The 17,083-nt window shown below is 41.3% G+C and overlaps 1 protein-coding gene across 1 annotated transcript; it reads left to right on the top strand.

Annotated features, from left to right (window-relative positions):
- The first annotated feature begins 4,444 nt into the window (after window positions 1–4,444).
- On the top strand, window positions 4,445–17,083 carry LOC122495232 (putative protein ZNF720). The gene is made up of 3 exons (XM_043600984.1): window positions 4,445–4,525; window positions 15,407–15,533; window positions 16,034–17,083. Exons 1-3 carry the CDS (start codon window positions 4,445–4,447, stop codon window positions 16,138–16,140), a joined length of 315 nt encoding a protein of 104 aa, XP_043456919.1. The 3' UTR covers window positions 16,141–17,083.

Raw genomic sequence — 17,083 nt, 5'->3', positions numbered from 1 at the left:
TTGAATTCTGTGATGTCGAGTAAGGTCTGAGTGCTGGCTAAAGGCTTTTCCACATTCTCGACATTTGTAATATTTCTCTCAGTGCAAATTCTGTAATGTTGAATAAGGTGTGAGTGCTGGCTAAAGGCCTTGCCACATGCATTACATTTATAAGGTTTCTTTCTAGTATGGATGCTGTGTTGTTCATTAAGGCCTAAGTACCTGCTAAAGGATTTGCCACATCTCGACATTTGTAATGTCTCTCCTTGGTATGGATTCACCTATGTCCACTGAGTGATGACCCATCCTTAAAGGTTTTACCACATTCTTCACATTTGTAAATTTTCTCTGTAGTATCCATTTGCAGTGTTGAGATAGTGTTGAGTGTCTGTCAAAGGTTTTGCCAAATTCCTTACAAATGTACCCTTTCTCACCTGTACCAATTGTCTTACATGTATTTAGTCTTGATGTTTGACAAAAACGTGTTTCCAGATTTATTACATCTATATGTGTTTTTTCCCACACCAGTCCTCTGATGATCAGCAGTATTGGAGGACTGTTTCAGAGCTTTCCCACATTCCTTATATTTATGAGGATTTTCTCCAATATGCATACTCTTATGTATAATAAGTTTGGATCTTTGATAAAAGTCTTCCTGACCTTTATTACATTCAAAATGGTTGTCCTGCAAATGGATCCTCAGACGTTTCTTAACATGTGAACCCTGGTTAAATTTTTTTCTCAGATTCACTGCATTGAGCAATTCTATCCCCATTGAAAATGCTAGGGTTATTTTGTAGGGCTACCTCCTCAGTGAAGCACCTCCCAAATTGATACCACTTAGACCTTTTTTCTTCATTTTTAAATCTCTGATTTTTAGAAACACTTGACTGAAAGGTCAATACAATTCTATTTTCTTTTTTTTTTTTTTTTAATTTTTTTTTTCAACGTTTATTTATTTTTGGGACAGAGAGAGACAGAGCATGAACAGGGGAGGGGCAGAGAGAGAGGGAGACACAGAATCGGAAACAGGCTCCAGGCTCTGAGCCATCAGCCCAGAGCCCGACGCGGGGCTCGAACTCCCGGACCGCGAGATCGTGACCTGGCTGAAGCCGGACGCCCAACCGACTGCGCCACCCAGGCGCCCCTACAATTCTATTTTCAAGTTGGTTCAAGTAATTATTTTTAGTATGGATGAGGTAATTCTCCAAATGCTCCAAAGTTTATTTGCCCAAATATGTATATTTGAATATTTGATTTGAGATTGTGTTTACAGATACACACTGCTTTGCACAAGTAGAGGACATAAAAGGGGAGGTTTTCCAAAATGTTTTATATCCTTTGCCAGTTTCAGCAGTGAAGTTCTTATTCTGGGCAGTCGACTCGATTTGGCTGTGTCCTTCCTTATATCTTTGATGCACTTCACTCTTTCCATCGCTGTCCCAGTTTAACATTAAGTGTAAATTCTCAAGGGTACAATGTTTATACGTACCCAGTGACACTTTTTCTAAAGGAGCTTCTATGCATCGCTTTGTCAGGAAGCTTGAGGTGCCATGTGAAGATACAGCTGAAAGATATGAAATATCAGAAAAGTAAAATCATTCCACTTTTACTACTCTCAGATGAATGTACTGAGAACCTCTAATATACAACCTTAAAATAAGTCAGAAAATGTCAGAAAGATGGTTGAGAAGGAATCTTCAGGACTTCATTCTTCTGTGACACAGAAACTCACACACAATGTGCTGAAGACATAGCCTAATAGATCATTCTGTAGTATTTCATGCTGTAGCACAAATCACTTTCCTACACCTCAAATAATCAGGAAAAGTACCATATGAGCCCAAATTTAGTAGAAGAAAGGAAATTTAAACAGAAAACAGAAATTAAGACAATAAGATATAGCAAAAATAGGAAAAAACAATAGGAGGAGTTGACATTCAGAAATAATCAACAGGGGCACCTTGGGTGGCTCAGTGGGTTAAGCATCTGACTTTGGCTCAGGTCATGATTTCACTGCTCGTGGGTTTATGAGCTGTGCTGACACCTCAGAGCCTGGAGCCTGCTTCAGATCTTCAGATTCTGTGTCTCCCTCTCTCTCTCTGCCCCTCCCTTGCTTGTACTCTGTCTTTCAAAAATGAATAAACGTTAAAAATTTTTTTAAAAAGAGAAATAAGCAACAAAACTTGTGGACATATAACTCAAGTAAGAATTAAAAAGTGAAGATCACTTAAAATCAGAAGGGAAGAAGTAAAACAAGATACAGTACAAGTGATAGCATAGAAATAAAAATGCTTATAAGAAAGACAAAGGATAATTATATGCCAATAAATAGGTATCAAAAAAAAGTATCTATTTCAAATAAAGGTATAACCTATGTAACTCCATCATGGAGGGAAAAAAATGTCAGAGGAGCCCAGGTGGCTTAGTCAGTTAAGGGTCCAACTCTCAATTTTGGCTCAAGTCATGATCTTAGAGACATGTGATGGAGTGCCATGCAGGGCTCTGTTCTGAGCATGAAGCCTGATTAAGATTCTCTCTCTCTCTCCCTCTACCTTTCTCCCCGACTCACTTGCTCTCTCACTCAAGAAAAGTTCAACTGATTTACAACTACCAAGTAGATTAAAAATGTAATAAACAAACTCCCAAAAAGGAAAAGTCCTGTGCCAGTGACTTCACTAGATAATTCATAGAAACATTTAATGACAAAGTACTTGAAATCTCCTCAAGCATTTCCAGGAAGTGAAAAGGGAGATTATGAAAAGACTCTGTCATACCAGCATTTACAGGTTATGAAAGGCAAAGGAAAACGCTACAAATATAGAAGACTACAAACTACTACCTGTGGGGAGTACTCACGCAAAGTCCATGATAAAACACAGCAAAGTGGGGCGCCTGGGTGGCTCAGTTGGTTAAGCGTCCGACTCTTGACTTCAGCTAAGGTCATGATCTCAGGGTCGTGAGATTGAGCCTTGTGCTCAACTCATTGCAAACCGCAGAGCGTGCATAGGATTCTCTCTCTTCCTCTCTCTACCCCTCCCCCTCTCATTCTCTGTCTCTGTCTCTCTCTCTCAAAATAAATAAACTTAAAATAAAAACAAGGAAACTGAATCAAAAGTGCATTTTACCAAGGGTAAAATCCATTCTGTAGAATCTAGCAAACAAAAGACTTTTTAATTTTTAAAAAATGTTTATTTCTTTATTTAGAGAGAGAGAATATGCACACACATGAGGGCAGGGGAGTGGCAGAGAGAGGGAGAGAAAATCCTAATCAGGCTCCATGCTTTCAGTACAGAGCCTGACAGGGGTTCAACCTCAGGAACACTGAGATCATGATGTGAGATGAAATCAAGAGTGGGAGGCTTAACCGACTGAGCCACCCAAGTGCCCCAAGCAAAACCCTTTCATTTCTTTTTTTTTTTTACATTTATTTATTTTTGAGAAAGAGAGTGAGACAAAGCATGAGCAGGGGAGGGGCAGAGAGAGAAGAAGACACAGAATCTGAAGCAGGCTCCAGGCTCTGACCAAGCGGTCAGCTCAGAGCCTGATGTGGGCCTCGAACCCACAAACTGTGAGATCATGACCTGAGCTGAAGTCAGACGCTCAACAGACTGAGCCAACCAGGCGCCCCAGAACCCTTTCATTTCTAAATAAACACCATCAAGTTGAAAACTAGGCTGACAGTCACTTTACAAAAAAATATTTATGCTTAAATCCAGATACATTCTGAGGAAAATAGAAAAAAAAATTAGTTATTAATTTATTGTGAAGTAAAATTACATTTATGATTAAGATTTTTTTCTAAATGTAAAAATTTTACTAATTATCTACCTCATAGCTCATAAAGCACATGCCCAAGTTACAACTTTGATCTAATAAATCAGAAATGAATCTCTTATATAAGTACTTAGAAAGTGAAAACATTTATAACAAAGTTCCAGGAACTTCATAGAACACAAAATATGAAAATGATGAAATTATTAAGAAAGAAGGTAACCATTGAGACTTAATAATAGGCTGCAAGTTCTAAGTTCTAAATATTCTAGTTTACCTATGGCATTAATTTAGTTATGAATGTTAGGATAAACAAATTATTTCACCATTGAGAAATGGGACACACAGATTGGAAATTTCTTATTTTAGTTCATACAAAGAAAAATGAACTTCTGATGTGAAATAAAGGATAAGATTTTCTCATTTTAGGAAGGTGCTTTGTTATCTGATGAAATTACTGAATCTCAATTTGGTACAATTAAGATTAAAGCCTCAGTAACATTGGAAAACATAAAACAGAAATCATGTGATACTTGTATCCAGTGTTCCTGGGATTTGGACCCCAGCCCCCGCTTCCCCCAGTATGCCCACCACTACCCTGAGACACTTCTCACAGGAGGCAGAGAAATTGGAAATATCTTAGCATAGAGTTCTTCAGAAGTACAGAAAATTCCCCAGGGCCCTCAAAGCAATGGAGAAGTTTCAGGGTATTGTGGCCCTCACTGTGGATGTGATGGACCACCAGTGGGCTGAAGGAGAATCCTTAGAGAGTGTAAGAACATGATTTGTTAGAAAACAGATGTCCCACTGTGAGAGGGAGAGACATAAAACTAGGCTTCTCAAACTAATTTCCATTCAAGGAGCCTACTTGAACCACATTTTAAGGTCTATCTTCCTACTTCCTATTTGGACCTCACCTCTGTCATTTGCTTCATTCATTCCCACCTACCTGGGTGTGAGGCTACTGTCTCCTTTCTCTTCACATCCCAGAGCTCCCTCTGTCGTTCCAAAAAAAAAAATGACCAGGTCTGTTTTTGAAACAATAGACCTGATTATCAGAAAAAAAGAATCTAAGTATTGCTGAAAATTCTACCTTTCAACCCAGTATTGAACTCAGTAGAGAAGAGAGGACATTGTAGAATTCTAGAAAATGATTTCCCAAAAGCTGTTGCCCAACAACCCCTTTATAACATGCAGGAGGGATTTGCAGTGTTCAGATCTTGACCTCCACTTCCAAGTACTACCACTACAGTAATGAGTAGCAAATGGAGATTAAGTGGGCAATACCATTTTGTGCCAGTCAATGTTTACAATTACCAGTAAACTACAGAAATTATGATCTTGCATTAAAGAATGGGAATCTACAGCTGAAAAGTAAACATCATGAAGATTTTTCTCTACATCTACAAACCCCTACTTTCCCTTACTGCAGGGATCTGAATCTCAGTCATGCAAAGAGGAAGCTTCCAAGAGACAGTCTTCAAAGGAAGGAAAAAAACCCTGAGTGTGGTTTGGGAAGTCTGGAAGGAGTTATCCTCACCCAAGAAGAGGAGGTGTCCATAGGTCTCTAACATCACATCCCTGTACAGTTCTCGCTGACTCTGGTTCAGGCATCCCCATTCCTCCTGAGAGAATTCTATGGCCACATCCCTGAAGGTCAGCAGTCCTTGCAATAAAAATGACAGTTACCAAGTGGCCATAGGCTGCATTCATAATGGTACCCAAGATGAAAAAGGGAGTTAATGTCACCAGCTAGACACCAAGACCTGACCTTCACTGTTTACCTGTTTGTACCCACTGACCATAGTCCCACATATAATCTCTTCATTCCACCTTATCTTTTACTTTGGGCAAAACACCCTATGGGAACAGCCTCCTGTGATGAAAACAGAAATTATACAAAAGTAATGTCTTCTCAGAGAAAGAGCTTATACACATCCAGCTTGAGCTCAACTCCTGACTCACATCTTTTTCCCAAACTCTGTCTTCACATTATATTTTAGCTCGAAGAACAGAGGTCAGTTTTCAACAACAGAATGAATGTGTATGAGAAGAAAACATTTTCCTTCATCTGTTCTCTATTCTTTGGCCAGTCTAACAATTATACTGACATCAGGCAGGTTCAAAAGAGGAAAAAAAAAATTTTCTTTTTTTTTTTTTAATTTTTTTTTCAACGTTTATTTATTTTTGGGACAGAGAGAGACAGAGCATGAACGGGGGAGGGGCAGAGAGAGAGGGAGACACAGAATCGGAAACAGGCTCCAGGCTCTGAGCCATCAGCCCAGAGCCTGACGCGGGACTCGAACTCCCGGACCGCGAGATCGTGACCTGGCTGAAGTCGGACGCCCAACCGACTGCGCCACCCAGGCGCCCCAAAAAATAATTTCTTAATTATGGGAACTTTAAAGACATGAGGCTCAAAGACAGGCAATCGATGCTTATATGCCATTTGGTATGAAGGAGAAGGGGGTAGGGCTTTACATCTCAAGAAGCAGGAACTACATCTACATTCAATGAAAAAGGAAAGAGCAAATGTTTATCAAACATGTTTGCACTGCCAGGCAGATAACTCTTTATAAATGGTTCTTCGCTGGGGGCACCTGAATGGCTCAGTCAGTTAAGTGTCCCTCCTTGGCTTAGGTCATGAAGTAGCAGCTGGTTAGTTTCAGCTCCACATCGGGCTCTCTGCTGTCAGCACAGGGCCCACTTCAGATCCCCTGTCTCCCTATCTGCTCCAACCCTGCTCGTTCTCTGTCTCTCTCTCTCAAAATAAATCAATAAACTTTACAATAAATAAAAATTAAATGTTCATCTCTGCTATTAACTCCTTCCTAGTAGATGATGTCCTACACCTAATTTAGTCTTGGCATATGTATCAGCCTCAGAAAAGAAGGACATTTTTCCATTGCCAGCAACTTAGAGGTTGCTAGAGGATGTTTTGTTAAGTTAAATAAACCACATAGAGAAAAATATATACTGTATGAAATCACATACACGCAAATCTTAAAAATGGCAAAATTATTAAAGATTAGCATGTTTGTTGCCAGGGGCTGAGGATGGGGGAAATGTTTAGATGTTGGTCAAATGGCAAGAAGCACTACTAATGCAGGATGTGTGGAGTGACTGTTTACACCTCGGTGAGTATGATTAATACTAGTGTATTGTACCCTTGAGATTTGCTAAGAGAGGCTATCGGAAGTGTTCTCAAGACACACGCATACACACACACATATTAACAATGGGAGATGAGGGATATGTTTACTGGACAGATTGTGGTAATGACTTTGTGAGTAGGACCCAAGGGTACAGGAGCACCTGGTTCCAGTGGCCCCAGACAGACCCAGTTCTGCCACTCATGGCTGACCAAATCCAAGGGCAAGACAGAGGACTTTTGCTGCCTCAATTTTGACCTCAAACTTCCTCACTGGGTTCCTTCCAGCTTGTCTCCTGGCTCAGGAGGAAGACCCTGAAGACAAAGTATCCCTCAGGGCAACTGGAACTACCCCTCAAGCCTCAAGGACTACCCTGAGCCAGAGAGACCCCACCCTAGACTGACTCCTAGACAGTGACAGACTTCACTGTCTACCTGCAGGTCCTGACTCCTTTTGCCCCTCCACCCACCTCTTCCCTTTTCCCTTCCATAAACCTGGAAGTGTATCCAGCACTTTGAAGACAGTCCTTGAGACATTATTCAGCCTTCTTTGCAGTGTCAGCCTCCCTGAAATAACTTCCTGTCTTGTTTCACCACCTCTTATCTCTCTGCTTTTGGATTTTGTCAGTGGCAAGTGGCCAAACCTGGTCTGTGTGGGTCCCCCAGAGCCGGAAAGAACAGCAGTGGGATGAGTGGTGATAAAACAAGAAGGAGATTTTCTTCACAGAGGCCAACACTGAGAAGAGAGGTGACTAACATCTCAAACACTGTCTCCAACCTGCCGAAAATTCTTCCAGGTTTATATAAAGAAAATGTAGGACCAAGGGTGGTGGCACATGCAGGTGGTGAAGGCCAGGCCAATCATTTCATTGCTGTCAGGCAGGTAGGGTCCTGCTGGCTCAGGGCAGTCCCTATTGCTGGAGGGGGTAGTTTCCTTACCCATCCTGGGATGCTTTGCCTGCTGGGGCTTCTTCCTGAGCCAAATGCTGACCTGGAAAAAAGAATGGAATCAGTTAGAAAGTACAGATGAAGGTCTAAAGAGAGACAGTTGAAGGCACTGCTGGGTCCTCTTTCCATTTCACAAAGTCTATGTATATTTACTTTTTAAAGCTTGAAACTTCTAGATGTTCAGAAATGGAAAGCAGAGTGATGAATGGCTTGGCTCCTGAAACTCCCATGGAGCAAGAATGTCTTATCCCCTTTTGGGGGTGTCAGAATTCCTGTCCCTTTCCAGTTGTTCAGGCTGAACTAAGAAGTTGACATGAGACTGGGTGGTTCAGTTGGTTGAGTATGTCTTGGTTTTGTTTGTGAGATCAGGGTATGTGAGATCAAGCCCCACATCAGGCTCTGCTCTGACAGCGCAGAGTCTGTTTGGGATTCTCTTTGTCCCTCTCTCTCTGCCCCTCCCTGGTTCTCACTTGCTCTCTCTCTCTCTCTCTCTCTCTGTCTCTCTCTCTCTGTCTCCCATTGTCTCTCTCAAAATCAATAAACTAACATTTTTAAGAAAATTGAGACTGGCAAAGACTATCCTTGTAACCTGTTTCTTTTCAAAAGAGTCAATTGACATCAAAGCTCAATATAGACCAAGTGAACTTCAGCACATCTATCCATTTCAGTTCCTCAGCCTGGAAATGTCTATTCATTATTGACTACCACCAGCTTTCTTTTTATATGTATCAGCTGACACATCCACCTGCATTTTCTTCTGTCCCAGGCAGTTCACTATTACACTTATGACTGAAAACACTTAAAAATGCTCATGGATTTCCTTGAACATTTCATCTATCAAGATGTCAACATTTCTCCTAGGACACAAGACACAATGTTCACCACTTGATCTGCAATGTCTGCATTCCCTAAAACCTAGCTTTCCCTATAGCTTCACCTGTGGTCAGTTGCATTACAAATCAGAAAAAATTTTCCTTTTATCCCTGTTTCTTGAAGGACCTTCTAACCTTTAAACTGTCTTTGTGCAACAGTTTTCAAACTCCACATGCAGATAAATTGGGAAACTATAATGTATCATATTGAAAGATACACATTCAAAGATAATTTCAAGTGTTTCTTCATTATTACAGGAAAAACTTACATTACTGCTAAAACTCTGGCCTTTTTACTGGAACCATTAACAAAATAATTGTACAGCTGCTTATATGTTAATTATGAAAGGTTTTTTGTATGCCTGTAATTTATTATTTTTTGCTAGATAGATTACATTTTTTCTTAGTTTATTTTAATTAATTTATTTTGAGAGAGAGAGACTTCCAGTACAAGAAGGGGAGGGGACAGGGAAGGGAAGACTGAATCCCAAGCAGGCTTCACGTCATCAGTGCACAGCCTGATTGTGGCTGAACCTCAAACCGTGAAATCACCTTAACCAAGATCAAAACTCAGAGGCTTAACCACTTGGGCCACCCAGGATTCCCTAGAATACATTACTTTATTCACAATTTTACTTACAACATCACTGACATGTAATTGACATAACACTCTGGGAAGCATGAATATATAAATGACAGGAAGAACAACAGACTACATTTTTCTCATGAGATGGGGGAGTTTGGGTATAAAGGTTACAAAGATGCTCCCTAGGACAAGGATGCTTGGGGTAGCTGTTATTTCAGGAGACAATCTACTTGTGGTACTACTCCTACAATAGGTTGGCCCCTCAGCTTGCACATGCATAGCAGGAAAACCATAAATGAGTCCTAAACACAAAATATCTGAGGTGTGAGGATCATCATCCTGTCTAGAGGATGTGCGAGTCTGCAAAAGAAGTCTTAGGAAGTTTAGGAAGAGTAAAATCATACAAGTATCTTATTTTGGCCACCATGGACAGAAACTAAGTTATTCTTTGCTTTTAATGTGTATTTATTTGAGCGATAGAGAGTGAACAAGTGTGAGTGGTGGAGGGGGGAGAGAGGCTCCATACTCACTGTGGAGCCCCATGTGGAGCTTGACACATGACCATGAGATCAAGACCTGAGCAAAATCAAGTTAGAAACTCCACAACTGAAGCACCCAAGCACCTCCAATTCCATTTTTAGTAATTTTAAAACCTCATCTACTGTTCTCCTGAATGGCAGCTGCACCATTTTGCATTCCCACCTACAAACAACAGGGTTCCCCTTCTCTTCATCCTTGCCAATACCTGTGGTTTCTTGTGTTGTTAATTTTACCCATTCTGACAGGTGGAAAGTGATATCAGTGTTTTGGTTTGTGTTTCCCTGATGATGTGTGATGTTGAGCATCTTTTCATGTGTCCTTTAGTCATCTGGATATCTTGTTTGAAAAAGTGTCTATTCATGTCTTTTGACCATTTCTTAACTGGGTTGCTTGTTTTTTTGGGTGTTGACTTTGAGAAGTTTTTTTTTTTTTAATAGATTTAGACTTTTAATTCAAGTCTCAATTACTATGTCATCCCCATCTTTCCAAATGATAGGGTTAAGTTTGTCCTGTTTTTGGTAAAGCACATACACTTTGAGCTATAAGAGAGAATTTTGGAATCGAATTTCAGCAAAAAACAAACAGTCCCAGAAAGCCTCAGAATTGGTACTTAGTTGTAGATTTTTTATTTTCGGGATGCGTTGAAACCTAGTCCTTGTTCTGACAGCAAGTGCCTTAAATATCCATGCTGGTTTTGAGCAAACTGCAATTTTTCTTTGGACACTTGATGTCTCTTTAAAAACCACGAGTTTTCACAGGTGTATGCTGGTGTCATGCAAAGAATCTTGAGAAGGGGAGCAGAGAACAAAATTATATGCATACTATAACAGAGGAGAGCCTGCAGAAAACTTACTATCATCCAATATAGCCTTAAGATTGTCACCTATAGGATGGACCCTCTGTGGAACCCTGAGGCATTACTGCCCAAGTGTATTGCCTTTCCTCCCAAGTAAAGGAAAAGATACTGGCTATCCATATCAAATGGACTATTTTTAAAAGGACTACATGGGCCAGTTTCAGGGAAAAATTGGTCTTCAGTAGGAATCGATGTCACTAGTGCATGAATGTTGGGAACAACAGGATACAGACAGATAACGTTATTTATTGCTCAGGGGTCCTAATCAAACTTCCATCCTCAGCCTTCGGGTTTTCTCACAGGTACAATAGGGGTGATAAAAGGACTGGAACTAGTCCCCTCTTAATATAATCTTCCCTTGTCAGGACTCTCCTTCCCAGGAATCCCCTTCACCCTAGGACCCCTCCTCCTCCTCCGCAAAGGAGCTCCTCCACCCCCTGCGCTCTGCCCCCCCAATCCAGTCTACCATGGTACCGGGTTCTGTCCTTCATTGCAGCAGTGGCCAAATATTTCTCGAGCATGACCATTGATCTAGGGCCTGAGTTTTGTAATCCACTATTAGTGTTTGATGCCCGGTTGCGTTTCTTTACTTATAGGGTAATGATTAATTCTAGACAAAGACTTTGAGGGATCTATGTGAAACTTGATGCGTGATGCACTGTGGATCGTGCCAATATCACTTGAACATTTTCATCACAAGATGGTTGGCAGGTCATCCAATAGGACTAAATGATCAGTTCCACTAACCTCACCTGAAGTGCCATCACAGACAGAGCATAGAAAACACGTTGAAATATCATTTATCTCCTCTTGTTTCCAAATGTGGTTACTACTGTCAAATTCTAGATTTTCCCACTTTTTGGGGAAAAGAAATCCTGGCATGACATTTCCCAAAGAAATCTCAGTCCAGTGAATGAATTGGGGCAGATGAACTAAGGAGAAATGGGTGTGTAATGTTCAAAAGGCCTAGACACAAAGGAAAAAAGTTAATAGGGACCCATTGCTATGTATTGAAGACCTATATTCTTTGAATTGTTTTAGTTCTCTGAGGCAGGGGCTGCTGGTAGCATTGGGTTGGAATACTAAGAGTGTAGCTCAGATGTCAATAAGGACAGAGACAAGTTTATTCCCAGGGAACAGAGTAGTTTCTCCAAGCCAGTTGACAGGGAGGACTAGGAAGATGCCTGTGGTTCCTTGGAGCGCTGTCATTGGGAATTAGGAAGACATGGAAAAGGTTGGCTAAAGAGCTCAAGGTGTGTTTGGCTCTTAAATTTGTCACTCTCTTTTTTCCAATATCCAGAAACTCTGATCAGAGAAGACGAAATGGGTTTAAATCTGAATAATAACCATAGCCTTCCTTACTTCCTAAATTGGTTCCCAAAGGGATCCTGTGTGGCTATTCAAACCGACCATTCAAACAGACCAGAATCTGCTGTTGCCCCCCTCCTCAGATTCTGTCAATTGTTGTGGTTGGAAACAACAGTGTTGACTTAATTAAGTGCTCCAGGTGATTCTACCTGAGACCAAAGTCAGTTGGCAAGGCTTCCCATTAATTTATGAGATTTGAGTGCAGGCTTTTGCTCAAGGAGAGGTAATGGGGTCTGGTCTACATGAGTGTCAGAGGATTAGGTCTGCGCAGCACACTCTTCCTATGCTGTAGCAGAATTTGTGGGTGTCTGAGGGAGTGGAAGCCACTGGAACTATAGAAGGAAAACTCAGAGATTGGGCACCAAATATGTAGTCTCCGTTTCTGAAAAGTTCCTGACACAAAAAACTAGGAAGTTTTGTCCTTCTGCATTTCACAGTCCCGCCTGCCAGTGAGCAGTTTTCTTTTGAAGACGTTCTGTTGGTGCCTTTAAGGGCATTTTCTCCTGATGCATGCGTGATTTCTCCACCAATACCTTCTGAGAAAGAAATCTAGAGGACGAGGGGAAAGAAGAAATGTCCAGCTCTCAGGTAAGCCTGGTGTTCCAGGTCAGAGGCCGTGTCATCTTTTCCCCTTAAAATTCCATGCATTTAGAAATCGCATATGTTGGTTTCTCTGTGTTTGGTGTTTCTGCCTTATGTTTTCACCAAAGCTTTACAACCTTCTCAGGAACGATACTCAAGGTTAGATCTTTAGAACTCTTCCCCCCTATAAGCAGGAATCTTCTCTGTATTCTCAAACAAGGCTTTCACTAGGATGTCAACACTTGTCACTTTGAGGTAAAGTCCTGCAAATATTGCAAATAATCCCTTTAGGACAGACCCAAAGGGGAAGGTGTTGAGTCCAAGATTCCTGTTGCTGATGGGGTCTGGTGGTGGGATTTCAGTCAAGGAGAACTGTTCCCCTTTAGTTCCCCATTTAGTACCTGTCTGTAGAGCAGGATTAAGAAAATGAAAAATACAAGGCCCCCAGTATCTTAGGAGTCCTCTTAAGCATATGGGAATCCTTCTGGAGACCTCCCTTTTACCTTTCCCTCCCCCGGCTGCATAATCACTCTTCACAACCCCACTGTGGATCTTGGTGCCCACAGGTCCTCTCTTTGTGTTATAATAAAACGACCTTTTTGTACCAAATAATAAATGCAAAAAAACACAGAATGGATATGAGGCCTGAATAACTTGAAAGTTAAAAAATTGGGGGGGGGGGAACAGTCTTGGTGTAAAATGTGGAAAAGATAATCTGTTTAAAATATACTAGACATGACAGGACAGGGAAACAGCCATCTAAAAGTGGTGTTTCTCCCATTCAGATGGGGCTCCCAAATACGGGTCGATGATCCTGTGGAAGCTGAGGGCATCAGTGGTGAAAATAATTCACGTGTGGCAGAATAAGACATTAGATTTATGAACACACCTCAAGGGAGTGGTAGGAAGGACAGCAGAGGAGAGGCTCCTGCCTTGAGGCAGTGACTTGGGGCTAATTTTGCAGGGGCTAATTTTGCATGAAATTTTTTTATGGAATTTTCCCTCATGTGGTAATTCTGCCTGGGTTGTAATGGGTTACAAATGGGTTGTAAGTACCCATTTGTTAGTTCGTTAGGGCCTATAGATATTTTAAGGCAGGTCACCTGTTGGGCCTGCCTCTCTTCAGCCAGGTGGGCCCTGTGGACTCCTCTACAATCTGGTGCTCAAGCCTGTTTGCCTCAAAGCAGCCTCTACTGAAAGTATATGTGATTGAAGTTTGTATAAAGCCACTGTATTCTCTCATAATTAGACTGACAATCAGATTTACTGTTTGGGGGCCAACAGAACACACCAGGGATCATGTGTCCTTTGGTGTGTCTTAGGCACTGATACCAATTTGTTTCCTTACACTTCGTGTTCACTTCTTTAACTGGCCTGGTTCACTCTGCCAGATTTCTCCCCTATAACGTTGATCTTTCCCCCCCTATCTTTGCTAAGGATCTTAGATTTACTGAGTGATGTGCAGAAGCATCACATTTCAGCTGGAAACTTCTTTCTTCTGGGTTTCTCTTTGCTTGTAGTTTCTGGTGAGGAGAACCAAGCCAAAACAAATGTAGCTTCAATTACATTTCCTTACACTTACCTTGAGCCCATTGATAAAGGAATGTCATACTCTGCCTGTTTCAAGTATTTAATAAAAATTAAACATTGAGGCATGATAGCAGCTATGATTCCTTGAGGAAGGGCATATCCTGCATGTCTCAGGTGCCTATCATTGGCTCCAAGGTGTAAGGAAATTTAATTGAAGCTACATTTCCCCACGTGAACGAATTACACCCTTACATCTTTAAGGTTGTTAAAGATGGAAGGTCTCCTCTTCAGTAGCTTCTTCCTGCTGAATCAGTTCCTACCGATGAGTGGAGGTTGGCCAGTTGAGAATTTAGTAGGAGTTGGAAAGGCAAGGCAGCTGCCTTTAGAGTTGATGACATGTGGGAGTTTCTATGAGTAGAAAGAGTCATCTGTCCCCTTGATGTTCTGCCACCAAAAGGGTCTCATCACCAGGTGGTGATGCTTTATATTTTCAGAAAATGAAAACAAGATTCACATACTTGACATGTTTGTGTGTTAAAATCCTCAAATATAATAGAGTCGTAGATAGAAAGTGCAGCACGTGTGGTCGTCACACACAGGAATCTTGATTTGCAGCCAATAAGCAGATCAGAGGGAATAACTTCCAAAGGAGAGTTGCACAGAGCAAGAGGGAGGGGCGTGACTATTTCCTTTTATTTAAGATTTGGGTGGACAATTAGGAAGTGGAGCCATGTCATTTTCTCTGAACTGGGCATAAGGTGGCACACATGCCTTAGGAAAACACTTCCGTACATACGCTATGTGTTATGTAAATGAGGTTTGTGTTCCCCCTTGGGTGGAGATTTTGGTATTACACGGGGACAAGGTAACTGTCCTCACTCCATGAGTTAACCCAGTCGTCCATCTGCATAGGTATGAGTCAGGGGTTAAGCACAAAGTTGCCATGCCCAAGCTCTTCCTTAGGGCGGTTGTTACATTTTGCTGTATGTTTTCTGTTTGCATGACAGGAGACTCTGTCCATAGGGTGTTTTGCCAGAAGTAAAAGACAAGGTAGAAAAAAGAGGTGAAGTAAAATGATGGAGTATGGTCCGTGGGTACAAGTAGGTAAGCGGTGAAGAACAACTCTTGGAGTCTAGCTGGTGACATTACTCCCTCTTGCATCTTAGGTACCATTATGAACTCTGCCAATGGCCACTTCATAACTGTGGTTTTTATTGCAGACACTGCTGACCTTCAGGGACGTGGCCATCGAATTCTCTCAGGAGGAGTGGGGATGCCTGAATCACAGTCAGAGGGAACTGTACAGAGATGTGATGTTAGAGACCTATGGACACCTCCTCTTCTTGGGTGAGGATATCTCCTTCTAGATTTCCCAAACCCTGCTCAGGTTTTGTTCCTTCCCTTGAAGAGTCTCTTGGAAGCTCCCCCTTTATATGACTGGGATTCAGATCCCTGCAGCAAGGGATAGAAATGGGGATTTGTAGACATAGAGAAATATCTTCATGATATTTCCCTTTCAGCTTTAGCCTCCTATCTTTTAAAGGTACCATCATCATTTTTTGTAGATAAATGGCAATTCTAAACATTGAGTGGCATAAGACGGTATGGCCCACATCTTAAACTCCAAGTTTTACTCCTTATTGTATTGGTAGCACTTGGAAGGCAGGTCATGATGTGAATGTTTGAAAGTCCTCCTGCATGTTGTAAAGGGAGTTTTTCTTGTGCAACAGTGTTTGGGAAATCATTTTTTAGAATTCTCCCATGTCCCTTGTTGTCTGCTGAGTACATTACTGGGTCGAAAGGTAGAAACTCCAGCAATAATTATATTCCTTCGTTCTGATAAACAGGTCTTGTGTCAAAACCAGACCTGGTCATCGTTTTGGAGCAAAAGAAGGAGCTGTGGGGTGTGAAGAGAAAAGACACAGTAGCCTCACACCCAGGTAGGTGGGAGTGACGCACACGACACAGGTGAGGTCCAAATGTGAAGGAGGAAGATGGATCTTACAATGTTGTTCAGGTAGCTCTCCTTGAATGGAAATTCATTTGCAAAGCCAAGTTTTATGTCTTTCCCTCTCACAGAGGGACATCTGCTCTCTAACACATCATGTCTTTGATTCTCCGAAGAGTCTCCCTCAGCTCCAGGGAAGGTCTATCATATCCATGGTGAGGACCTCCATAATCTGAGAGCTTCTCCATTGCTGTGAGAGCCCTAGAAGATCTCTCTGTATTTCTGAGGAACTCTATGCTAAGTCATTTTTAAATTCTGTTTTGCTGCTTGTGATAAGTGTGTGAGGGTAGTGGTGGGCCCATTGGGGTTTGAGGCAGAAGCCTTGAGAACACTGGAGACAGAGATCTCATGTTTTCTGGTTTAGGATTTCCAAAGTTACAGAGGATTTAATCTTAAGTGTACAAAATTGAGGCTCAGTAATTTCATAAGATCACAGAACATGTCCCTCAAATGAGAAAATCTAATCCTTTATTTCACATCGAAAGTTTATGTGTCTTTGTAGTAATTAAAATTTGAAAAATCCACTCTGTGTTCCACTACTCAATGGTGAAATAATTTCATGTATCTATGTGTTTCATAATTACCTATATATTAATGCCATAAGGGAGCTAGAACATTTACAAGTTAGAACCCACAGCCTATAATAAAGTTTCCATCATTACCTTTATTTCCTAGTAATTGCATTATTTTATAATTTTGTATACTTGGAAGTTCCTGTGACTTTTTCATATGTGTCTTCACTTTCTAAAAACTTGTATATGAGACGCATCTCTGATTTTTTAAATCAAAAGTTCTCTATGACCTGGGTATGTGCCTTATAGGAAATGAGGTAGAGGGTGCTTGCATGGCTCAGTCAATTGAACATTGGACTTGGGCTCAGTTCATGACC

This window comes from Prionailurus bengalensis, chromosome E2 (assembly GCF_016509475.1).
Source record: "Prionailurus bengalensis isolate Pbe53 chromosome E2, Fcat_Pben_1.1_paternal_pri, whole genome shotgun sequence".
NCBI classification, from domain to species: domain Eukaryota; kingdom Metazoa; phylum Chordata; class Mammalia; order Carnivora; family Felidae; genus Prionailurus; species Prionailurus bengalensis.
This window is presented reverse-complemented; position numbering and strand designations above follow the sequence as displayed.

What these genes read in the sequence shown, in the direction of transcription:
- LOC122495232 (XM_043600984.1), top strand. Translation starts at nt 4,445, where the DNA reads ATGGAGAAGTTTCAGGGTATTGTGGCCCTCACTGTGGATGTGATGGAC. An exon ending in AAGGAGAATCCTTAGAGAGT is followed by an intron (nt 4,526 to 15,406) that starts GTAAGAACATGA and finishes TTTTTATTGCAG; the next exon opens with ACACTGCTGACCTTCAGGGA. An exon ending in TGGACACCTCCTCTTCTTGG is followed by an intron (nt 15,534 to 16,033) that starts GTGAGGATATCT and finishes TCTGATAAACAG; the next exon opens with GTCTTGTGTCAAAACCAGAC.